The sequence below is a fragment of the Rhineura floridana genome, chromosome 4 (genome assembly GCF_030035675.1).
Source record: "Rhineura floridana isolate rRhiFlo1 chromosome 4, rRhiFlo1.hap2, whole genome shotgun sequence".
NCBI lineage: Eukaryota > Metazoa > Chordata > Lepidosauria > Squamata > Rhineuridae > Rhineura > Rhineura floridana.
In genome coordinates, this window is record NC_084483.1 from 84,570,852 (window position 1) to 84,596,906 (window position 26,055).

General features: G+C 41.5%; 1 protein-coding gene across 2 annotated transcripts in view; it reads right to left on the reverse strand.

The window, feature by feature from the left end:
• Positions 1-26,055, reverse strand: part of SCML4 (Scm polycomb group protein like 4) — a 141,882-nt gene that overhangs the window by 71,792 nt on the left and 44,035 nt on the right. For both annotated transcript variants that reach the window (XM_061626278.1, XM_061626277.1), the window contains exon 2: positions 11,519-11,730. In XM_061626278.1, the coding sequence (XP_061482262.1) occupies positions 11,519-11,719 (201 nt within the window). In that variant the 5' untranslated portion in view covers positions 11,720-11,730. The remainder of the gene's footprint in view (positions 1-11,518; positions 11,731-26,055) is intronic.

Sequence of the window (26,055 nt, forward strand, 5' to 3'; positions counted from 1 at the left end):
GTTGTATATTCAGGGAATCTCCTTAGTATGTAGAAGTCACTCTCTTATTTTGGGGTAGCCCCAAATAGCTTCCAAACTTAAAGGTAGTTGGCCACAACTCTAAATGGAAAATTATTCTGCTGGAACCGAAAGAGTAAATCTATCAAACAGAGCTACCAGCCCAAATGATGGGTGTTTGTGTGGGAGCAGTACAGGGAGTGTGATGTTACAAACAAGGCTTCATAAACATGAGGAATCTTTTATGCTGGAGATGGGGAACTGTGCCCCTCAAGATGTTGTGGGACTCCAACTCCCATAATCACCTTGAGCGCTGGCCATACTGGCTGAGGCTGATGGGAGTTGGAATCCAACAACATCAGGGAGGGGAGACCTATAAGAACTATGATCTCCAATATGGTGGTCAAGATGACCTTCCTGTACCAAACCTTGTTAGCATAGCACATGTTAATGACCTCAGGTTTGGCTGGAACACTTATCACACCATTTGAAATGGCTCCTTTTGCTTTTCTAATGCTGATAGGATTTAACTTTTGGTATGTTTATATTATGAAGAGGACAACAGCACAAAAGACTATGTGCAGTACCCAAGGCACTTGCTCCAATCAAGTGAAAGAGCAATGTGGTGCGGGCAAGAAAATGACACATAGCAGAAGCTGTCAAAGCCAATGCAGTCCTTCAGACTCAGTTAAGAAAAGATTTAGACAAGGGGGGAGAAAGAGAGAGAGAAAGGGAAGCCATGAAGCTAAACAGAAACAGACATTTATAGCGGTTATCTATTAAGCTAAACAGAGGCAAACATGTATAGTTGTCGGCTGAGAGAATCTTGATCAAATTCTTGTAACAAGGCTGGTGCCAAAATGAGTAAGTATGGGTGCCTAATACACCGTGACTGCTAAATAAATTTTAGCTAGTAGTAAGTAGCAGGAATAACATCAGTGGGAAGATGTAGCAACAGCCATTGTTTTCTGTACTGCAGAGGCACAGAACTGCTTACTTCTTTCTCTCTGCTTTGTATGATGGGACTCCGATTACTCCATTTCTATTCCATCTGCATGGGCCGCCTCTTTGTTTAGAAGTCCATTTTAAAGTGCTGGCATGCTCAATGGCTTGGGCCTCAGAAACTGCCCACTCCCATAAGAACTTGCCTGGCCCTTAAAAACAGCAAGAAACTCCTGCTTTCTGCTGCCCCAGGCGCCCATGACATCAAATGTGTGGGTAGGAAAAACAGGTCCTTTTCAGTGGCAGTGCCAAGACTATGGAGTTCCTTGCTGGTGGAAACCCAAGCCATCTTCTTCCATCCTCTCCCCTCCTCACCTGTTTTCTCACACTTAGGGGGCACCTTTTTGTTCAGACTGTCTTTAGAGTACAACCTAGCTTTTAAATCTCCTGCTAGGCTTCCACCATTGCAGAGCTCCCCACTACCATTGCAGAAAACATGGCAAATCCAAGGCTATTATCAGCTGTGTTCTCACCAGCAATAGCTAACACAGGGCCCCAAAACTGGTGTTACAGGATGGGGGCAGAGCAGCCATGGATTCACTGGATCCTAAGCCACTTGATTTCCTGGTGAGGGGGCCTATTTGGGTCCCTGAACTGTGCCATCCTGAAGTTGGCACAACAAAAAATGATACAAAATTCACTCCACATATACACCAAAGCCTGGAGTGAGCCAGCAGGGCTTTGGATGGGGTGGTCGATCTGCCACTCCAATCTGTCCTTGTCGTGTCCAGGGCTGGACTCAGGAATCACACCAGTCGATGAAAGCAATTCAGTTTTTATTAATGTAATATCCAGACAGAGACTACGTCTCCTCATGAAGCAACACAATACACGTGTCCTGCGACATGCAAGAGAGTTGACAGAACAAGGAATTCCCACCCACCCCTTATACTTTTTAAGGGGCCTTTCTGGCGTGAATTCTCTCACTCCGCCTTAGGACAATTTCTTCCCCGCCCCTTCTCTCTCTCCCCCTGACTTGTTTTTCCCTTCTCCGGGTTCATGGTGAGGGTGGAAGTTCTGCCTCCCCCTCCTCTTCTGAAGATTCTGTTTCTGGGATTGGAGAAAGGGGGGGGTGAGCGTCATGCCCATCAGGCTGACTTTTCCCTGGCTGAGGAGGGAGTGGAATCCCCCCTCCTTCTTGGTCTAACGGCTCTGGCTCAGTGAGGGGGGTAAGCGTGGGAAATTCCTGAGTAGTGTCTGTAACTTTGTCTGCTGGAGTTTCAAGGCCTCTGCGGTCGCTGGGCAACACTATCTCTGAGAGTTCTCCCTCCCCCTCTTCACCCAGCTCTGAGAAAGTGATCTCCTGCTCATCCTCTGAAGTGCTAGGGTCCCAATCCTGCATCCTGACACCATCCCCTCTCTCATGCTGTGCCCTCCCCCCACCTGTCGGTTTCGGTCAATGGGGAAACTGTTTATGGAATTCTTCCACTAATTCTGGGGCATGCACATCCTTTTCATTTTCCCAAGATCTGTCAGCTGGCCCATAACCCTTCCAGTGAATTAAGTACTGTAATTGATTATGCCTCCTTCTGGAATCCAGAATCTGTTCCACTTCGAACTCCGGCTGTCCCTACTAGAATGGGTGCTCCCGGAACTTCCAGTGGCCGTAACTCGCTGGGAGGGGCTGCTTTCGTTAACAAAGAGCGATGAAACACGGGATGGATTTTGAAGGTAGCAGGCAATTTCAGTCTATAGGCCACGGGATTGATTTGTGCCTCCACTTTGAAAGTTTCCTGTCTTGCAGCTTCCTACACTTGCCTGGCATCTGAAGGAAGCGGGTGGACAGCCACACCTCATCTCCTGGCTGGAGGGAGGCACCCTCTCTTTGATGTTGGTCAGCAATTCTTTTGTACTCTAGTTTGGCCTCGTTTAATTGCTGTTTAAGCACCTGCTGCACGGCCTGTAATTCCTGCAGAAATTCTCCTGCTGCAGGCACCAGCACATTTGATGCACTACTAGGGAATGCCTTGGGATGGAACCCATAATTAGCAAAGAAGGGTGTCTGTCCAGTGCTAGTATGCAAGGAGTTATTATAGGCAAACTCTGCAAAATGCAAATAGGAAACCCAGTCATTTTGTTGATACGAAACATAGCAACGTAAATACCTTTCCCTTTTCTGTGGAACAGAATACCTTTCAGCCTTTCCGTCTGCCCGTCCGTCTGAGGATGATGAGCAGAAGAAAGTTTTAACTCCGTCTGCAACTGCTTCCAAACTGCTCTCCAAAACTTAGCTGTGAACTGGGTTCCTCGATCTGAGACTAAACTGTTTGGCAGCCCATGTAAACAGTAAATTTCCTTTATGAACAACTTGGCTGTTTCTTTAGCTTCTAAGGCCCCTGGGCAAGGGAGGAAATGCACCATTTTTGTGAGGGAATCCACTATGACTAGGATGGCCGTCATTCCTTGGGACCTCGGCAAATCAGTTATAAAATCCATGGATAAATCTTTCCAGGGTTCATTCGGAGTAGGGAGGGGCTCCAACAATCCCGTCTCTGTTTTTGCTCGCATACAGACAGCACAGGATTTTACGTAGTTCTCAATGTCTCTGCGCATTTGAGGCCACCAAAAGTCCTTGGCTACATTCTGTATGGTCTTAAAGATGCCAAAGTGTCCCGCTGTGACGGAGTCATGACATTGACGCAGGATTCTGAGTCTTAGCTCACCCTTCGGCACATATCTGGCGGTGTTACGCCACAACAGCCCATCTTTCCAATGGAAGTTTACTTCTGGTCCCTGGCTCTGTTCCATCTCCTGAATGTACTGTTGCGTGCATGGATCCTCCTTTTGTGCCTTTCTGAGCTCCTCTTCCCAAGAAGGTTGACATGATCCCAACACCAGTTTCTCTGGCGGAACCACGTACTGGGGTTGGTTGTCAATTTCACCTCCTTTGTATTGTGGCTGTCTGGACAGGGCATCTGCTCTCTGATTTTTTTCATGGGCATGGTAAGTAATCTTGAAGTTAAAGGCGGGAAGTGGGGAGGGAGGGGCAGAGCGAAAGCAGGGCTGAGGGAAAAGCGAAGAGGAGAGCTGGGAATGGATGGCAAAGACCACAAGCAGGGCAGCACTGACGGCAGGGCTGGATTGAAGAGACCCCAGCGACATAAGCACTGGCTGTCCAACGGCGCAGCTGCAAATAGAGCCCTCCATCCCCCAAGAGCCCATCTGCTGGAGTTTCAAGGCCTCTGCGGTCGCTGGGCAACACTATCTCTGAGAGTTCTCCCTCCCCCTCTTCACCCAGCTCTGAGAAAGTGATCTCCTGCTCATCCTCTGAAGTGCTAGGGTCCCAATCCTGCATCCTGACAGTCCTGCTACTTCAACCTGGTGCATTTGATTGCTCTGTCAATTGTTTGGTGCCTGATAACAGAGCAATTTGATACATTCTTCTCTCCATTTTGGCTGTGAACACACTAGCTGCCAGAGCAAAGTGTTTCCATTAGCCACACCTAAGGGGGAATGTGTTGATCTGCTGATCAGTTGTGAAATCTCTTTGAAATTGAATTTTAAAAAAACCACACACGCTCAAGCTGCTCCCACCAGGTTATACAGTGAAAAGGGGCAGGGTTCGACCAGCGCCGTGTGCCCCTGTTTTAAGAAGAGAGAAGTAGAGATGCACTGGAACTGGCAGAATAGTGAGTGTGTTTCTAGCCATGATTTTGGTTGGTAGGAGGAGTTGGAGTGATGTGGTTTTGGGGGGAAATGTGGTGCATCCTCATAATATATGCCCAGCTATACATTTGTGAAATTGTTATAAAGACACCACTATCTCCTATGTTTTCTCCTCCAAAGGAAATTGATCCAACAGTATCTGATTTATCTACATGAGCTTCCTTGGAGATCAATTTTCCGATCAATCAGTCTCCATGGAGATCAGTTACCTGGCCAACTAGAGAAGGGAATGCATGAGAAATGTCATTCCATAGATGCTTTCCAACAGCTGAACCACATGCAGTAAATAGAGATTGCAGTATAACTGAAATGCTGGGCTGGAGCCATGGCTCCACTCCATGAGTGGATTAGTAATGGACATCAGTGGGCTCCATAGGCTCTGAAGTCCATGAAGATCAGTTCTTTCAGCCTCTTGTGGGACATCATGCTTATTTCTCTTCTATCAAGCAATACCATTTTAAACTGCAATCTAGGTTGTCTAGATGTGCACAATTATCTATCTATCTATCTATCTAATTGATTGATTGGTGATTGATTGATTGATAGATTGATATCCCACCCTTCCTCCCAGCAGAAGCCCAGGTTGGCAAGAGAACTACTAGAGTAGTTCTTAGACATATCTGGAAGGCCACTGTAAAAAAAAACTTGGATAAACTAAAACCTCATGTCTGTCTTTATCTATCTCTAAAGGGCTGATTATCCCAAACATGAAGGTTTAATGACAACTGAAAAAGTCAGTTCTATATTGGGGACAATAAAGATGCCTTTGTTGGCATCAGTGGATATACCACAAAATTCCATCAAAATAAATTGTAACCCAGATTGTAAATTCATTTTTTGTAAGATACAGACACAAATTGATCCATCTGTTGTGTAATAATCCTGCATCTATTTGCCATAAAGAAGTTGGTCGCCTGCCATTTGTGTGTGCAGGAGCCTTTACAAATGCACATAAAAGTTTTGCGGTGGCAGGAACCCATGCCATTTGTGAGCTAATTAAATCAAAAGATCTACCCATCACAAAATGTATTCTCTGACTCTAGCAGCAAATGCATTTTGATTGAGAGCGGTATGCTTTAGCATCCAACAGAAGGGCTTCTTCCAGAAATGTTGCTTCAGTGTACAAATCTTCCAATGCTAATGAAAAGCACAGTCAGATATGTTGAGCATTACAGATTGATTATGTCAACCTCAGAACCTGGAGTCATTGCTTACTAAAGGATGTCTTACTTTTGGTCTTAATTCATCAAGAAACGGCATCACCTCTGAACACACCATTCTTACATACTAGATGACAGAAATGATTGCATTAAACCAGATGCCATAAATAATGAATGATCTTCAATTTACTGCCTCTCACCCCCTTTTTTTGCTTCACTTCTTCTATATTGGCCAGCAAATATAGTGCCTCACACATGCAGAAAAGGACATGCATCTTTGTCAGGTTTTACTAAAACATTTATGTAAAATACCTCAAACTTTCTTTTTGCTGCAGGAGTTGAAATATGACCTTGCAAGGATTTATCCCAACTCCTATTACAGTTAGATGAGCACAGGAAACCTAGTATTACTTGAAGGCATTCAGTGATAGCCCAGGTTTCTTGTACTGCAGAATACGAGGAACAGCAGCTAATACAGGATACATGGGTTGGTTCCATAAGTTTCCTTTCTCTTTTGGAAGGAGACTTACTTTGATAAAAGGACCCCTACAATTGACAGAAAGTCTCCTTCTGGCATAGAAAGGCAACCATTGGATGTAACCCAACTTGTCAGGTGTTTTCAGAGCGGTCTGTAGTATACACTAAAATCAAGTTTCTGCATCAGCCTAAATTCCTGCACAAATTGAGCGACTTAGCAAATGTGCACATTTTTTTTAGTTTTCTAACTTCTAGCCTATCTTTTCATCCTGTTGGTGGCCAAAGTGGCTCACAATATTTTTGAAACAAATAAGGATCACCTTCCATTCAAGTGCATTAAAACAGTAATCTAAAACCAACCAATGAAATCATTTTGTTGATGCAATATCATCTTTCACGATTCTTGTTTGTCTTCCTGATTTTATACTTAATTTAGTCCTTCAGAAAGAAACATGAAGTAACATTAGGTGTTCTAGTGCAGTTTAGGGGAATGTCCAGCCCACAGGCCAATCTTGGCCTGCTGGGGCTCCAATTTCGCCCGTCAGGCCATTTTCAAAACCACCTGTCAATCAGCTGACAGCTCTCTGAAGGACAGGTATCATCTATGGGAAACTGGCACATGCAGTCAACACAGCAGGATTTAATCCCCTGCTTGTCAATTCAGCAGTTCAAACTACTTCCTGACTGAAAACCCTGCTAAAAGTACGTTTTCCCCTTCTGTTTAGCAGTGCCCAAATGACAGATTTGATCCATGAAACCAAACCTAATAAAGATCTGGCCCGCTCCTGCTCTAGTGGTTGCTAGACTGGCTTATGCTTGTCTTTGGAAATGTAAGGAGATGCTTGTGAAATAAGAATGGGTGAAGAAATGGTGCGATACAGTTAATGTTGTAAAATGGATAGCAATCTTCAAATCTTCAAATAAATTAGAATTTATTAATGAAAAATGGAGCCCGCTAGTTGTTTTTACAAAGAACTCTTTGTCACTGGGTTATGATGACCAATCTGAATGGCTAAACCCCTACAGATAGGGTTGCCAGGTCTCCGGTTTTCACCCGGAGCCTCAGGATTTGAGGGGTGCTCTCCGGGTCTTAGTTTTCATTTTTTCAAAAATTAAGTTTCTAGGTGGCCTGAGTTCAAAAGATATAAACCAAAATGTCAGCTCCCCCCCCTGCAACTTCTAATATCTGCTCTAATCTCTGCCCTTTCAGGTTTTCAGCCAATAATGAAGTCAGGGTTGTGATTTACAAGATCTGTTGACTAGCTAAATCCACAAGTTTCCTTTTCCTGTTTGTCTCACATCAGGTATTCAGTAAATATATAGCTTTCAGCAGCATAAAGAGTACTTTGTACAGGATTGGGACTTGTTTCTGAGTAAACAAGGACAGGATTACACTACAACAGAAGATCACATTGTAGGATCTTAGTAGGCATAAAAGTGTACATGCAGGGTTTTTTTAATTACTCACAAAATGGCATATTATACATTCTATCTTTCAAATAATTTTTGAACAGAAGTTTTGAAAAGTGTACATACTGCACTATTATACTTTTCTAATTAAGGAGTCAAACAAGTTTAAATTTTACTGAACTGTTGAAGCGGGCAGTTTATTTGTCTTATTCATAAGCTGTTTTGAAAAGCTTCCCAATATGAAGCTTTTCTGGGGGTAAAGCTGCAGTGCTAATTCAACATACCTGGGAGCTAACCCCATTGAATTCAGTAGGACTTATGCTTGAGTAGACTTAGTTAGGAAAGTGCTGAAAATCAATGGGACTTTTAAGTGAAAAGGATTGTGATGTAATTTCCCCCCCCCCTCCGATCCTTATTTTAAAGCAGTTAGGTAGGACTTACTTAGGTGTCACTGTTTTTATTTGGAAGGAAACTAATACTTTTTCTTAAAAAAATAATAATTCTGCAATGGCCAGCTGGTTTTGACAATAAATTATTATATGTGGTGTATGTATTTTTATATCCCCAATGTGTGTGTATATGGAGTATTTCCAACAATCCTTTGAGGTAGGGTTGGAAACCAAGGCAGCTCACAACAAGAAATGAAGCCATTTAAAATCCAATAGCCATAAAACAAGTATTAAAAAGTTGCAAAACAGCTTAATGTGGCATGATTCTGATTTTTGGATTGGGTGAGTGAAGTTCCTTATCACGGAATTGCAGTTCTCTGCATGCTTCCCTCTCTGAGTAAGCCCCATTGAATACATTGGGACTTGCTTCTGAGTAAACATGCATAGGATTGCACTATAAATATCTTTACAGGTTGTGTAAATAATAAACATCTTTGACATTTATGCTTATATAAATAGTTCTTCATAGCATGTCTTGATATGTATCTGATTTCACACTATGGTTCTAAATTATTGTTTACAAATTATTATTTCCTCTATATTTTAAGTGTGCCCTTCTTCCTTGGGGTGGTCATGGTCCCTCTCTATTGTTTTCCCCTGAGGGGCAGATTAGGCTGAGAGATGGTGCATTGCCCATGGTCACCCAGTAAACATTAGAGCTTATTTCCATTTTAAAATTTAATTAAAATGATTTATATGCAGGCAAAGTTTATGAAGTAATGCAGATCCACATAATACATCTAAAGAACATCCAACTCGCATTTAAAGTGTATGTCTTCCCCCAAAGAATCCTGGGAAGTGTTGTGTATTCCACACAGTTTTAGTTCCCACCATCCTTAACAAACTACAGTTTCCAGGATTCTGTGGTGGGATTCATGTACAGTAGGGCCCCGCTTACCGGCACTTCGCTTACCGGCATTCCGCTAATGCGGTGGCTTTGATTCCCCATTTTTAAAGCCGATTTTGCCCTTTTGTGGCATTTTCACATCATTTTCGCGTGACGCGCCCCATTATATTCAATGGGGTTCCACTTTACAGCGATTTCTGCTTTACGGTGGGGGTCCGGAACAGAACCTGCTGTATAAGCAGCGCCCGCCTGTACTTCAAATGCATGTTTTAAATGCATGGTGTGGATCTATTTCGTTTTAAAATACCAAACAATCATCACTCCCTTTCATCCATAGAAGCAACAACAGTGGTTCCATGCACTCCGTTCAACCCCCTTAAACCCACTGATGATGCATCTTGTTATTTGCATGATGGCTTGTTTCTTGCCCAATAGTGGTTAAAGAGAATCCACATACTGGGAAGTATGGCTGCAATTGCTGCTGTTTCTAAGCTGCTGCCTGTAGACCAAATATCTGTAGACTTTTCTCTCTGTCAATTATTATTCACTGGAACTGGGTTTGCTGTCAAAGTGAGTTTATAGTAGCCCACAGAGTAGGCAGGAAAGAGTAGAGAATCTTTTACTCATTTCTCAAATCTCTCTCTGCAGTGAAGGGTCAAGTCTGTAAAGATGTTTGGAGCAGCCACATTAAAAGGCAGGCAGGGCATTTCAGGCAGGGGGTTGCCAAACCTACTTTGATATCGATATCATTGCAGAGGATCCCAAGTCAAGTCTTACCAGCAGCACCATTTCTATTCAGAAGTAAGTCCTGTTGAGTTCCATGGGGCTTAGTGCCTTAGTAAGTGTGTTTAGAATTGCAGCCTTCAGGGGCATCCATCTTTACTCCTGAGTGCTCCCATCTAACATGTCCATAAGACTAGGCTTTCTTCCTACAATAGTCTTCTGGTGACTGGCCTGGCCTGAGGGCACTTAAACCCTTGTTGCCAAAAGCAAGTAGGCTAGATTAAATGTACCTTGCCCAGGCTCTCTAAGCAGATAAGGAATGATCCCATCACTTCAGCTGGGCCTGGAAACACCCTCAATTAGCTAAAATTTCTATCTTAATTTTCAATGAAATAAAAAAAAATTGTTTGAGTGGTATGCTCCAGGCAACTGTGGTTGATGCTTAATGTATCATGCTTAATGACATCACTAGGGTCTGCCCCCTGTGATATCACTAGGGCATGCCTCCATGACATCACTAGGGCATGCCCCTGAAACCTCAGGGTTTGGGATGCTTCTGACCTGGTAACCCTAGTGTCATGTGTGTGTGTGTATTGCCTTCAAGTCGATTCCGACTTATGGCGACCTCATGAATGGGGTTTTCATGAGGCTGAGAGGCTGTGACTGGCCCAAGGTCACCCAGTGAGCTTCATGGCTGTGTGGGGATTCGACCCCGGGTCTCCCAGGTCGTAGTCCAACACCTTAACCACTACACCACACTGGCTCTACAAAGGACAATATTTTGCCTATTGTTAATGTATTTTATGTTACAGAAAAGTGGCTTTTATATGTTCTTTGTGTGTTTTGATACTAGTATCAAATAATTCCCCCCCATCACTTTAGCCATGATTCAAAAGAAATTATTTTCATAAACAAGAATCATGGATCAGGAGACAGAGCTTTCTTGGACATATTAAACCATATTCATTTCCCATTGATGAACATGTGACCTCCTGTTCAGTTTAAACATGTTTTAACCTGTTTTTAATAATGTATTTTATATTATTGTGACCCACTCTGGGGCCTACTGGTGAAGGGGAGGTAATTAATAATAATAATAATAATAATAATAATAATAATAATAATAATAATAATAATAATAATAATAAAATATACAAGGGCCTGCAGAGATGCTGTAGCTAAAACAAAAAGAATGTACCATCTGAAATTCTTGGTACCATGACTGAACAGCAACCAAAGAAGAGGGGCTGGGGGAGGGCAATTCATGAGGACTAGTTTGCTATACCGTATGTACGTAGAATCTTCTAGATGGCTGCACTGGCATGAGGCAATGATGACACTAGCCTAAGCAGGTTGCTAAAGATTCTGCACTAGTGCCCTTCCTGTTCCCCAGCCACACAGCAGCAGCAAGCAGAATAAGCATGGGTCTTCCTCCACCCCTTTTTCATTTGTCTTTCAATGTGTGCAGCCAGAATTTGTAGCATATATTGCCCTGAAACAACTGGCCCACAGGAAGCAGGCTTATGCAAGCTGGGAACAAGAGTTTTGGCAGGCCAGACAAAAGATAAATTTGTTCAAGTCATGTATCCATGTGGATATGTTCTAAATATCCAGGCCCTTCAGATGTTGTTGGATTGGAACTCCCTGCATCCCTGACCATTGACCATGCTGGCTGTGGGCTGATGGAAGATGGAGACCAACAACAGATGGAGGCCCACAGGCCAGCACCCCCTGTTCAAAACGAAGAGCCAAAAATGAACACTAAATGAGCTGGAACAATGACATACCTTATATCCAGGTTTCCTCCCTCGCTTCTTTGGAATCTTCACAACTGGCAGAGAACCAGCTGGTGCCGAATAAAGGTTATGAACAGCCATTTTCATAGGAGTTGAATGGAGCGGGGGCCTTCCTCTTTTTCTGCCTGGTATTCTGGGAGACTGCATGTCAACAGTATCCAGCCTTGGAGGCAGTGATGGTAAATGATTCATAAGTAAAGGAGCTGTAATTTAAAAAAAGTTATGTTGTTGAAAAGGGGAAGTGAGGACAACAACACCATTTTATTTAATTTTTAAATCTGGCCATGTGCTAGGCATGTCATTCACTAGCTATCTTTACAAAGGGACAGTATGGGCCTTCAATCCTAAACACACATACTACGGAATAAGTTCCATTGAGCCCAGTGGCACTTATTTCTGGGTAACCATACCTAAGATTGTACTGTCCACATGTTGTAATAGTATAAACAAAACACTAAAATCTAGAAGCAGTATAAATGAATATTGAAATTCAGACATTCTATCCACCCTGCAGAGGCCTTTTTTTTCTTTTTCTGTTTCTTTTTTTTAACAGAGTATGGAATTTCATGATTTTATAAATGTTCTTTCTCTAGAAAAGCATACTACTCCAGAAAAGGTGATTGAATATTTAGGAAACCCAAGAAGCCATTTTTAAAAAAAGTTCTAAAGATTCACTTTTCATATGAAAACAACCCGTTCAAACCATGTCCCTACTCCATTTTCAGCTTTTGCAGGTATAAGCAGGGGAGAGCTGTATCATCATTACTGTCAAGGGAAATGGCTAATGGGTCCATCCATGATGACAGATCACACTTCAAATCACAGTGGGTTTGATCCAAATGTAGACATTTCTGAATGGCAAGGCTTCATCTGCCCACAGAAGGCTTTCAATCCAATGGTGGAAAGAAAGGGAGGAGGCAATGTGTTGTACTGTATAATAGTCATCTCGGCAAGCCTTAGAGCAGGAGTAGGAGGGCCCCATGTTGAATGCAGCCCTGCAGGCATCCCTCTCTGGCCCTTGGAACTCTGCTAGAGTTACCAGGTCTCCGGTTTTTGGCTGGAATCTCTGGCTTTTGGGGGGCCCCTCTGGCTCTCCGGCTAGCACCCCTTAATCTCCAAACTCTCAGCTTCAATTTTTAAAAAAAATTAAGTTTCTAGGTGGTCTGGTTCCTGAGATATACACCAAAACAGCCTCCCCCCCGTGACTGTTTAATCTATTTAACTGATACGACGCTGAAGTTGGTTCCTAGTTCCCAGTTCCTTATTTGCTTGAAAGTTCAACACACTAAAAAAGAAGAGTTGACAACTACAGGAACTTGAAACCAAACTTAACATGTCTCTGAACCCCAAAATATATGTTGGGGTACCCTGTATGATATATCACTGTGATTGGGGGACTCTCCCCGTCAAGAATAACAATACATTTATGCAATCAAAATCATCAGGCTTCTGATATTATCATAAATACATAATGATGTCATAAAATCATAAAAAATAAGTAACTGGGGGTGCCCACCCCAAACTCTGCTCTGGGACAGGACAAATCATATACCCCAGGAAAGGGGAGGGTGTCCTTTACAAGATGCCAGTGCATCCCGTCTGGCCCAGAGCTTCTGCTGGGCACCAGGCACGCACGGGTGCATCAATGCAAAATCAAAATGGACAAAAACACATAGAAAAAAAAATAAGTAACTGGGGGTGCCCACCCCGAAATCTGCTCTGGGACAGCACAAATCATATACCCCAGGAAAGGGGAGGGTATTCTCTATGAGATGCCACTGTGTCCTGCCTGGCCCAGAGCTTCTGCTGGGTGCAGGGCACAGAAGAGGGCATCTATACAAAATCAAAGCAGAAAAAGACATACAGGAAAAATAAGTAATTGGGGGTGCCCACCGCAAAATCTGCTGTGGGCCAGGACAAATCATACACCCCATGAAAGGGAGGGTTTCCTCTATGAGATGCCACTGCATCCCGCCTGGACCAGAGCTTCTGCTGGGTGCAGGGCAAGGATGAGGGCATCTATGCAGACAGAAAGGGTAGAGAATCTTCTTACTCTTGCTCATTTCTCAGACCTCTTTCTGAAGTGAAGGGTCAAATCTGTAAAGAAGTTTGGAGCAGCCACATTAAAAGATAAGGGCAGGGCATTCCAGGCAGGGGGTTGCCAACCCTGCTTGGATATGGATGTTTTTGCAGATGATCCCTAGTCAAGCTTTACCAACAGCACAATCCAAACTATATCTATTCAGAAGTAAGTCCTGTTGAGTTCTATGGGGGCTTAGTCCCTTAGTACGTGTGTTTAGAATTGCAGCCTTCAGGGGCATCCATCTTTACTCCCGCATGCTCCCATCTAATATCTCCACAACACTAGGCTCCTTTCTTCCTATAGTGACCTTCTGGTGACTGGCCTGGCCTGAAGGCACTTAAACCCTTCTTGCCAAAAGCAAGTAGGCTAGATTAAATGTTCCCTACCCAGGCTCCATCTTTTAGCTACGATGTCTAGCTTAATTTCCAGTCAGATTTTTTTTTAATTGTACGCTGCAAGCAACTGTGATTGATACTTAATGTATCATGCTTAATGACATCACTCGGGCCCGCCCCGTGACATCACTCGGGCCCACCCCATGACATCACTTGGGCCCGCCCCTAAAATCTCAGGTTTTGGGATGCTTCTGACCTGGCAACCCTAAACTGTGCCCAGGCAACATTCTTCACTGGCCCAGTTTCTCCCCTTCCCAAGTGCTTTTGCCTGGCTGGAATGTGTCCTTGGGCTGTCCTAATGCCTCTTGCTTGCTTGGATGAAGGATGTTGAAACTGCTGACTTTTGCATGGCTGGAATATAGCCTCCTGTGCAAAGTTGAAATCATACCTGTTGCTCAGCGGCATCACTAACGGGAGTGCGGGGGTGTGTGGACCCCCGGTGTGCGCCCTCCCAGGGGCATGGACAGGGGTGGCTGGTCTAGCGCACACACACACTCACCACATGCTCCAGGCTGATGGTGGAAGGCCCGTCCAGGCACATCCAGGCGCCTGCTTTTGGAGCACACCAGACCAGGTGCCGGGGGTCCCTTGGCAAGCCCCTAAATCTTGTGCAGAGCACGTGTGCGCATGAGGCCAGCCACCTCCATCGATGCCCCTGGGAGGGCGTGTGCTGGAGGGGCACCCAGCTGGAGAAGCAGGCCTGGGAACGCCGGAACGCCTCCCTTGCCCCGCCGATGCTGCTCCCAGTCTTGTCCGCCCGCCTGCATGCCTCTGAGGAGGAGTATTGATATTACATTTCCAGTCAGCACCATTTTAGCCATGTATTTTTTAAAACCAGTCTTTCAATTTTTGCATTTTTACCCATTTTTAAAAAACTATTAAAATGTTGATGCAATAAGCACATAATGAAAAGGTGTTTTATAACAAATATAAGACTTTTTTATCATTAATTTTTATTCAAATTTTCAAAGACAAAAAAACAAAACAAAACAAAAACAATTAAACAATAAAATAAAATATCGACTTCCGATTTGTCGCAGATCAGTTATAGGTCTAGAATATATAACAATCCTATCTCTAAAGTTATATTATAAAATCACTTTCCTCCAGTAGTTATCTTAATTAATCATCAAATCTCATAAACATTATTTTATTCTTTCCACAAAAAGTCAAAGAGAGGTTTCAATTCCTTGAAAGATATATCTTTCAATTTTTCTCCAAATAAACATGTCGCTTAATCCATCTAATTCAAATCTGTTAGGCCCAATAATTTCAATAGCCATTCTTCCATTATCTATATTAACTCCATCTTCCATCTTCAATAATCCTGTTAAGTCCAGTAATTTCAGTAGCCATGCTTCCGTTATCAATATCCCATAATAATCTTGTTGTCATAGCCATAGTCCAAGTAAACATATCAATTAATCCATCTCATCAAATATGTTAAGTCCAATAATTTCCATAACCATTCTTCCATTATCAATATTAATTCCATCTTCCATCTTCAATAGTCCTGTTAAATCCAGTGGTTTCAGTATCCATTCATCCATTATCAGTATCCCATGATGATCTTGCTGTCGTAGCCATAGTCATATAACAAGAGTCTGATGGGAATTTCCCCCATCACAAATATGTCTTTGCCATCAATTCTGAATATGTTGTTGAAATATTGTTGTAAAGTCACATCTCTGCTCTGGGTGCATCTCTGCTCTGTCACATATTTGTAGTTAATTCCATAATTGTTTTCCATGTCAAGCCCCATCACATCATTCCAGTCAAGAATTCTGAATATGTTGCTGAAGTATTGCTGCAAAGTCATATCTCTGTTCTTCTTTTTTACAAAATGCACTGGCTCATCTCTTAAGAGTTTCTCCACTATCACATATCTGTAGCCAACTCCATAGATTTTTTCTATGTCAAACTCCATCACATCATTCCAGTCCAGAAAATTATCCAAGAGATTGATAACTTTACCACCAAAATCTTCATTAATTTCTTCAGAGACAACGTTGAATTCCAAACAGTCAACTTTATTTCTAACATCCATAAAATCCAAATCTTTTTCCAATTTCACATTTGTTCCAATCTCCAGGGCTTGTAGCTTCCCTATCCCATCAAACTCCTCTCTCACAGAATCCACTATTTCTTTAAGCTCCTGCGTCATTTTGTTAAGTTCAATTTTCATCTCCTGTCTACCCTGTCTCAGGGTTTGTTTCGTTATCTCAATCTCACCCATTATTTTCTGAAACATAATTTCTTCCATGGTCTCATTCACTTTCCTGGTTGTCATTCTTAAAACCACAGAGATGAAAATTATTTCAGCCACAATTGGGTTAATATTTCAGGCTTGCTTGTATCAGTGTAGACAATACAGCTTGCCTTATCTCTATGTGTTCAGGAATACAAAACAAACTTAGTTCCCAACATCAAAACAATTAGTGGCGTTGTGAACAAGCAGATTCGTCAAAATGAAATAGACCAAAAAAAAAAAAATTCCCCCCCTCCTCGAAATAGAAATCCCTCTTCCGTTGATATCTTGAGAATGCACCTCCAGGACAGCTTTTTGCGATAAAAACAAAGATAAGCTTTTTCGATTTCTTTCCTCCTTAATTTCGTTAGTGAAAGAGAAAAGCCAAAACTCACCTATAAGTTCTTCACAGCTGATTCATTGACAAATCTCTTTTTTGTTGCACCAATTTAAGCCAAGTGAAAAAAGAAGATAGAAAGAAGGATGCTTATCTGCCTGTTAGAGTTCGTTTTTCTTTAAAGAAAAGATAAATGTGTCGCTGTAATCAGCTAGAGCTTGATGAAAGTCCGTCCGGCATTGCAGTTTGAACTTTCTCTCATAAATAAATGAAATCCAGTCCTCCCCACAAAAACAGGCTTTGGGGTTGATCTCTAGTTTCTCCCTGACCGGGAGAAAATCTTTATCAGTCAAAAAGAGCGTTGTGACTGATTTTAGAGCTGAAAAAGCTTCTTCTGAGACAAGAGCTCGCTCAGAGGCAGCACAGGCAAAGCAACCCTTCCCGAAAGTCAACCCAAATTTAAGACTTTTTTTAAAAAAAGACAGACACCGGGAATTCCTTTCAGGTAATTATTTATTTCAGGTAATTATTGCTAGTTCTTTTAATAATCCTTAAATCTTATAATGAGAAATAAATAGTTAATAGCTTTACCTGGAAAGCATAGCTTTTGACCTGGCAGCCCTTCCTCTTCATCCCTGATGTGCACAGGCTAGCTGAAGTTATCCAAATGGTGAGAGAAATGCACTCTGCACATGGCTAGGAAACTCTCCTTATTACCTAAACGTCCTTGGGCTACATGGTGACACTGAAAGCTACCAGCCATGATGGCTGTGCTCTGCCTCCATAGCCAGAGGCAGTATGCTTCTGAACACCATTTGCTGGAAACCACAAGAGGGTAGAGTGCTCCTGTACTCAGGTCCTGCTTGCTGGCTTCCCACAGGCATCTGGTGAACAAGACGCTGGACTAGATGAGCCACTGGCCTGATCCAGCAGACTCTTCGTATGTGCTTAAGATTCTGGACTCAGACAAGGTGACTCCTGGCTTGTTTATAACAGTAATCCCTATTACACTAAGGTTAATGTACTGGAGAAACTAGAAAATTTGACATGAAAAGATTGTAGATGACACCAACAAGGCTTCCATATTTCTGAATTTATTTACACAAAATGATGCTTAGAAACAAGAACAGAGATGCCTCCAATTTTGTGCTGAAGCAGATGCATTTATTTTGAAACTAGTCAATAACAGATCTTTTAAACAGAGTTACAGGCACTTACTCTGCTGAGATAGATCCATTATACACTGTAAGATTTGAAGATTGGTTATAATGCCATTAACACCAGCTGTCCAAAACTCTCAAACACATGGTAAAAGGTCTACCATCATATAAAAGCACATGCAGCGTAGAGAAGGATGATAAATGCAAAGTGTCTAAATTAATAGATTGCCTAGAAATGATGCAATAAGGCTGCAGAGACAGATATTGCTAGCTTTTTACACACCCATTCTACTGATATAATTTCTTATCTTTCAAAGCGATTTCCGATAATTGTGCAGGAATTTTCCTCCTGGCATCCAGACATAGTCACAATGAGAAAAGCACATAAAAAGCCAAAGGTAGCTACGTTGGTCCACAAGAAAAGAAAAACACACTAAAATCCACAGTTGGGCAATACCTTTATCACAGAGCTTGGAGGTAAATAGAGAGCTTGGTAGGGTTTATGCCTGCCCCCAGCTGCATTCCATCCTCTTGGTCTCCCCCTCAGCTGTTTCTTCCACTTCCTCAGCTGCCTGCCATGACTCCTCTCCTCCTTCAACCCCTGCCCAGGCCCGCATCCTCCAAACTGTCATGCTGTCGTTTGCAGGGTTAGCAATGCTACCAGTTGGCAGCTGCACCAACTAGTACCTTTATTATATAGAGGGGGAAATGTATTTGTATTAATTTGTATTTATAATTTATTTGCTTATATTGATTGGTTTATACTATTAGCCACTTTAGGTTTTCTTTGGGAAATAAATTCTAGTTGTTATTGTTATTATTATAATAATTATTACTGATTATGGTGGTGATGATTATGATAAATAGGGCCATAGGCTTTATCCGTCCCTTAGGTAATTTATTTATTAATAGGCATTAAAATGGCAGAGTAAAACTCTTACATAAATAAATATTCCACACTTCAGTCCCAAAGGGTTCTTTGGGCAGCTATTAAAACAATAAATTAAAACAATAGTCATCAATATTAAAATACAAAACAGCAAGACATTATAAACAGTGGCAGTTCTGAAAACCAAATAAGCAACAGAGCCAGGAGGATTTTAAAAAATCCGAAGCATATAGCAATACCTAAAAAGTCTCAGCAATTTTTTTTTTAAAGTCCTGGTACCAAAATAAAATGAAAAAAAAACAAATGTGGAAATATTCAAAGCTAGCACTCAACTTGAGAGGAAGTCTAGTAAAAGAGATGGTAGTCTGATCATAGACGACCTTTAGAGGTCACCAACATAGCTGGCCGCAACTCTATCATACTTCACACAAAATATTGAATCATCTTCAGAGCTAGAAAGCCAGTGCCCTTTGTAAGGGAATCCTGATTCCCCGGAAAACATCACGGCAAAGGGAGACTGGCCTGAACCATTGGCTAGAGAAGGAGCACCTCCAGATAACTTACTTGCCCCTTCCTGCCAGAAACAACACTCTTTCCAACTGATTGCCCTGGGACTGCAGAACTAACTCATCCACCGTCCCCACAACTGCCCCCAAATCCCCAGACATATTGCTTCATGAGAAGAGCTGTGCTATTTGTTTGTCAACTGAAAAAGCCTACACTAGGACTCCAAATTCATCAGCAAAGGAAGAGAGAATAATGATTGATGATAATTAATGTATCCTCTCTTGGAACAGAAGGGCAGGGAGCAAAATTTCTACTACTCATTTGCATTCATTTGGTTAAATTATTTTAAAAATACTTATTAACGAAAGACTTGAGCAAATTTAATCTTTGTGAAGTAGCATTCCTACATTGGCAATTTATCCAAATTCATTTAAAGTATTAATGACTAATGTAAACAGAACTCACAACCAGAAGTACTTAATCTCTAGTGGGAGTTGTTTTGAAATCAGCAATGGCCAAGGGTAGCATAATGGCTGCCTTCCACACTTTGTTAAAAAAAAAAAGTACACTACACTACATCCATATAGAATCTACCTGCTCAATAAAATATAATAAGGCCAAGCTAGTAAGGAGAAAGCAGTTAATTTTCAGATTCAGTTTCATGGAATAATGGTTTCTCATATAGTTAGCTTAGGAGAGTTAAAGGTTCCTGTGGAGGACAGGAAATTTGATATGCAGGAGATAATACTTGAAAGAAGCAGAGTTCCTTTCATGTTTCTGAGCCTCATGAACATGAGAAGTAGTATATAAATTAACCTGTAGTAATAGGCAGCATTAATGGCTTCATGGAGTTTTGATATTATTTGCAAAAGGTCAAGATTGTGGAGTTATAAATGAGCTGTATTAACCTTCCACTGCAAGCCATATTAATCTTTCAACTTTCAACTGCATTTTCAGAACCATGAAATGGGCTACTGAACTTTCTAAGGTGGCTACCATATGATGCATTTTAATGCATGTTTTTTTCTACTGTGGCTTATTGGTATCCTAGCCCCCCCCAAGCCCCCACTTCTTTCTGCTTTCTGTGGAGCTGCTCTACATGCAAGTACATGAAGGTCTGCTGTCATCAACAAAAGTAAAGGCCAGTACACACAAAATGGCTGCCAAACAGAAGCCATTTGAAACTGCTCCCCGCATGGCAGATGTCTCCAATTATGTACAGGGCTCAGTATGCTGGACAAAGCAGATTTTCTCCATATCAGCATTTGCCGTGGGATTGGAAACATTCCCCCTGTGTGCATAGCTGCCTGATTCACATTAATTGCTTATTACTGAATGCATGGAGACAGCACTAGGAGGAACAATTTAAAGAAACCTACACATGACGCCCATTTTGCTTCCTATATTGTAATAGTGAGTAAGGAAACTGCAATTGTATTGAAATGTTATACTTGTGTATAAGGTAAGTGTACATAGTTACTGTATAAGCATGTATACTCTGTGACTGCAATGCCTACAGATTTTATTTATTTATTTATTTATTGCAATTTTTCATTAAATCACTTTTTTAAAAAAGTAAATGGAATCACCAACTGTTCCTGCAAAATCTCCCACTGAATGATAACAGAATGGAGTAAACTATATTTGTTTCTGTTCTATCATTAATAGCATCCTATCATGTGTATTCATCTCCTTGTACTCTGAAATTTTCCTTAGTGAATTCAAACAGTCAACTAAGTGGACCGCAGAAATGGTGAAACCTGTGATTTTCTCCTTGTTTCAGCATGACCTAATTGATGGAGTGTTTTGATATGTGACAAATGCACAGTGAGATTGAAACTTGCCACCTCCTGGTACAAGCCAGATTTCATAAATTTCCCAGGAGGTGGTGTCTCCATGCCCACTACTTTATCACATATGCTTTAACCACATCACGCACCACTTCAGCTGTTCATCTGAATAGACCCACAAAAAATTCACAGTCCAGACATGGAAAAAAGAGAATATGATGCTAGTAATTTGTAGATGGGGAAAATGCATCCCCAGTGCCCTACCCCTTATTTATCATTGTTTTTACTTTCTCTGAGTAGCATGGTTCTTGCACAAAGGGAAATAGGCAGATCTGAAATCCTGGGGCAGTGCTAAATAGTCTAGTTCATATTATGCTTGCATGCATGACTGGCAATTTGCACACATGTTGAAGCCACACAGCTTCACATCTCTACATGCTTGCATATGCATGGCTCCCTGCAAGGGTAGAATTGAGAAAGCGCAGCACATGAAGACAAGGCAGTTATGAAAAATTCATGAAAAGAGAAGTCTCTCCTACTGGGCCAAGCTATTTTCATTCATGCATTTATTTATTTATTTATTGAAAGAATTAAATAAACAAATAAAAGCAGCAACAGATAAATAAAAGGTACAGCAGCAACAAGGCGGATAGCGACAACATTTCAACTCCATGTGTTATTGCAAATCACAGAGGAGCTTCTTCATGTTGTGAACTGTTGACTTGATGGCAACGACAAAGAACAAGAGGATTAATTCACAAATTGACTCCACACTGCTCCTCTGCTAAGTCTGCCCACACCTGGTTCATGTGTAGCTTACTAGCTTTTCATGGTCACCATTTCATGGGTCATTAATTGTCCTGCCTGTATTTGTACTGAAGCAGAACGCAGAATTTCACAATTATGTTTTTCTTACAATTTTGAATTGCACCTCAATGGAGTCATAGATATCTGAGGAGAAATTCTCCCCAAATCCATCGGGACTTCAGAATTAGTACTCTCACTGTCTTTGCTGTTTTCCTCACTTTAAGGAAGGAGAACGGAAGCAAATGGGTCCTTGGTGTCATCTCATAGTACATTTTTTTAAAGCTGAATTCACCAACAGTGCCACTTTGCTGTCCTTCAGGAGATCTTTCTTTGAAGTATGACACTCCAGTGACAGAAAGAAGCACAGTAGCTGAATACGCCTCTAACTCAGATTTGGTTAATGAGCCAGAAGAACCTGAAAGCGTTTTTGAAGGAATGAGACCCAGAGGAGTAGGTGGCCAACTTCCACTTCTGCAGTCTTACCTTTCTTCATTTGGTCTGACATTTTTGTTGAAGACTAGCAGCCTATGGCAACGAGTTGCCAATATAAGATTCTACATACAAGAACGATGCAGACAGATTTTTTTCTTTTCGAAAAAAGTAAATATATGAAAAATGTAGCTGACAAGGGTAATGTGGTTATTACTGTCTGCTAAGTAGTGTGAGTGCACAGAAAGCGCATTGAAAAAGAAAACACTGAATTCAGGTTTCATACTTAAAAGGGGGGGGGACATCTCCATGTTTATAAAAGGAAGGAAAAGCACAAAATGAACACCAGAATTATTGTGAAATGAAAAAAAAGATTGCTAGAGCTAGTTTTTCAAATCACAGACAAAAATGTTTTTTCTTGTTGGATTGATTGAAATGTAGGGTTTTTTAGTGATTTGAAAGGCAAATCTTATTCTTCTGCCTAAGCAACACAATGACTAGTACTGTTCACATAACAGCAAGAGGTCTCTGTCCTAATGTTCCGTAACATTAAAGAAAAATTGCAATGAAAACTCTTCCCCATACTCAATAGTGAGGAATAGGCTGTACAGTTAGCTGACTAGACAAACAAGGCAGGTTTGATTCAGACACAGTTAACAATTGCACTGATATCAGTTAGAGAGATTTCAGCATGTGCTGGTAGAACAGCTTTGAAATCCCTTTCTCCAAGCTTAAGAAGAAGACAAGACTGAAGATATAGCTATAACATGTTGGAACTTTCCTTTGCCTTTGTGAATGTGATTGATTTAGCTGAAGTACTGAGTTCAGAGCCAGATTTGTTCACTAGGAGTATAGCATATACTTTCATTGATCATTGTTGCTGTTGCCCGCTAGAGGTCTAACAAAATGAAGATGGAAATCTTCCACTCCTATCCACACAAAAAATTGTTCAATTCTTAAATAATCAATGAAGTCTTTGGGGATAAGCAAGTTGAGCCAGTTCTTGTGAAATCCCAGTCCATTTTTGTATTTCCCACCTGTTGCTCCAATGTATTATTACATTTGCTCTTCCCTATCCTGTTCCCCCCCAACAACTGTGAGATTTTTAAAGATGTAATAAACAAACTAACAAATAAAGGTTAGCCTGAGAGATTGTAAATGGTCACCCACTGAGTTTCAAGGCTAAGAGGGGATTTGAAGCCAAGTCTCACTAAGATAAAAGTTAAATATCCTGACCACTATGTAATTCTGGCTCTCTTGTGATATTTGTCACATCATCTAATGACTGAACTGGCAAGAATACATTATTAATGCTGCGTACATTAAACCAACATATTTAAATTAATATATGCATATATTAAATATATCACAAATACATATATTAAAAATGTCATTTTTTCAATTTCTAACCTATATTGACGTTTTAGGTCTGTGATGGTGAACATGCATTGAATGCAAGATTATTGCAAAGTCTCTGAACAAATTGCTAGATACAGAATTATTCAGTCATTACTAGACTTGTTTTAAGGATTCAGTGGTAAATATTTAATAAATATTCAATAAGTACTTTGGAGGGAAAGTACCAAATGCAGATTCAAATATTCAGATAAGGTAGTGTGTAGCAATACTCTGAATATATTTTCCAAAAGGAAGTCTTAGTGGTTTGGGGGCCTTTCGCCCCCTCCTTTTTTCAGCAGACTGTTAAGTGTCCACTTATGCATCACCAAAAATAAGGAAATGCATCGTGAAAAAAAAGGACAAAGGAAGACACAGATTTGCATTAGAGGACAAAAAGAGGACATATATTTGCATAAAATTTATATGTGTACATGCAAGTTTAGAAATAATTACTATAATTTAAATAGAAATACAATGTCTTTCTCCATAATGGGGAAGACTGTGACCAGGTGACATGTGTGTCTTTCAGATTGCTATCCAAATGCTAACTGTTGATGGGCAACTTCAACCCCTGCTCTTCTTTCTTAGGGTTCATTATCTTTAAATCAGACTTAACCAGATGGCCATTTAAACAGAGGACTTCTTCAAATACTGGACTGTCTTCCAACCCCCTTCAAATAGAGGACTGCCCTCTGTAAAGAAGGACACATGACCCTAGGGCACACATCCCCTATCACATCTGGTTCATAGAGAGACAGACAGATGCAGGCAGGGCCGGTTTTAAAAGGCGGCCAGGTGGGGCACTGGCCTGATGGCCCCTGGAGCTACAGGGGGCCCCTCAGCCACCCCTCCGCTCCCCTTCCATGATCCGTGCCCCCCCACCTACCTGTCTGCTGTCTTTTACCATTGCCCTTAACGAGGATGGCAGCCGCGGTTTCCCTAAGGTACTGAAGCTCCTGCTGCCATCTTAGTTGATGGCAGAGATGCGCGCGCATAGCACGCACATGTGCCATCAACAAAGATGGCAGCAGAGGCGTCATCCCCTTAGGGAAACTGCGGCCGCCATCTTCGTTAAGGGCAATGGTAAAAGACAGCAGACAGGTAGGTGGGGAGGCCGTGTGCATGTGTCCGCGCACACACACGCGCACACGCCGGGGCCCAGGGCAAGCTGATGCCCAAGGGCCCCGGCATTCCTGGAGCTGGCCCTGGATGCAGGGCTTTTTTGTGACAGTAGTTACCAGTACAGCATGTTGTTGTCATATGCCTTCAAGTCAATTATGACTTATGGAGACCCTATGAATCAGCAACCTCCAATAGCATCTGTTATAAACCACCCTGTTCAGATCTTGTAAGGTCAGGTCTGTGGGTTCCTTTATGGAATCAATCTATCTCTTGTTTGGCCTTCCCCTTTTTCTATTCCCTTCTGTTTTTCCCAGCATTATTGTCTTTTCTAATGAATCACGTCTTCTCATTGAATGTCCAAAGTATGATGTAGTTCTGCTTTTGTGCTTTCCTCTTTAACCCTATGAGGAAAGGTTACAACATGTGGATCTTTTCAACTAAGAAAAAAAGGAGAGACATGACAAACGTGTATAAAATTATACATGGTGTGGAGAGAGATGACAGAGAGGTTTTTTTCTCTCTCATAATACTGGAACTTGGGATCATCCAATAAAGCCGAATGTTGGAAGATTCAGGACTGACAAAAGGAAGTATTTCTTCACACAGCAGCACATAACTAAACTATGAAATTCATTTTCACAAGAAGTAGTGATGGCCACCAACGTAGATGGCTCAAAGAGGATCCACTAATAGGCAAAAAAACTTTGTAGTTTAAGAACATACCTATAGTCCACAGCTATTTCTGTCAAACTTTAAAAAGCAGGGAAATTGGGCAGCTATAGTGAATGCACCAGGGGAGCAGGAGACCTGACCTCCTCTCTGAGATATTGGACTGCCCTACAAATTTGTCAAAATGCAAACACAATTTGGGTTGGTCTTTCACAGTCCAATCCACTTGCTGTGTAGCTTGCAAGAATTTGGTAACATGTGCCTCTGAGCATATGGTGAGTGGTGGCAACACCTGCCATCTCCAAAAATGGAGAATTATATTTTTGTATGTTTGTTGGTGTTCTTCTTACCTTGCTTCTTTCCTGTGTTACTAATGTTTCTACAGAGAATCTAATCTAGAAAATTTTATTTCCCTCATTATTCATCCTAGAGATCTGTGTCTGTGTTAGAATAGCTTAATATGTTTTTTTAAAATGTTTTAACCCTTTTTTAAAGTTGTTTCTTTTAAAAAATGTTTTTAACACTGTTTTGTTTTAATGTATTTTAAAATCTGTTTTTATGATGTTTTAATGTGTTTTTAGCGCTTTTGTTGCCGCCCTGGGCTCCTGCTGGGAGGAAGGGCGGGATACAAATTAAATAATAGATAAATAAATAAATTTCAAAGCCTTTTTATTGGTCAGTGTCATATGATGGT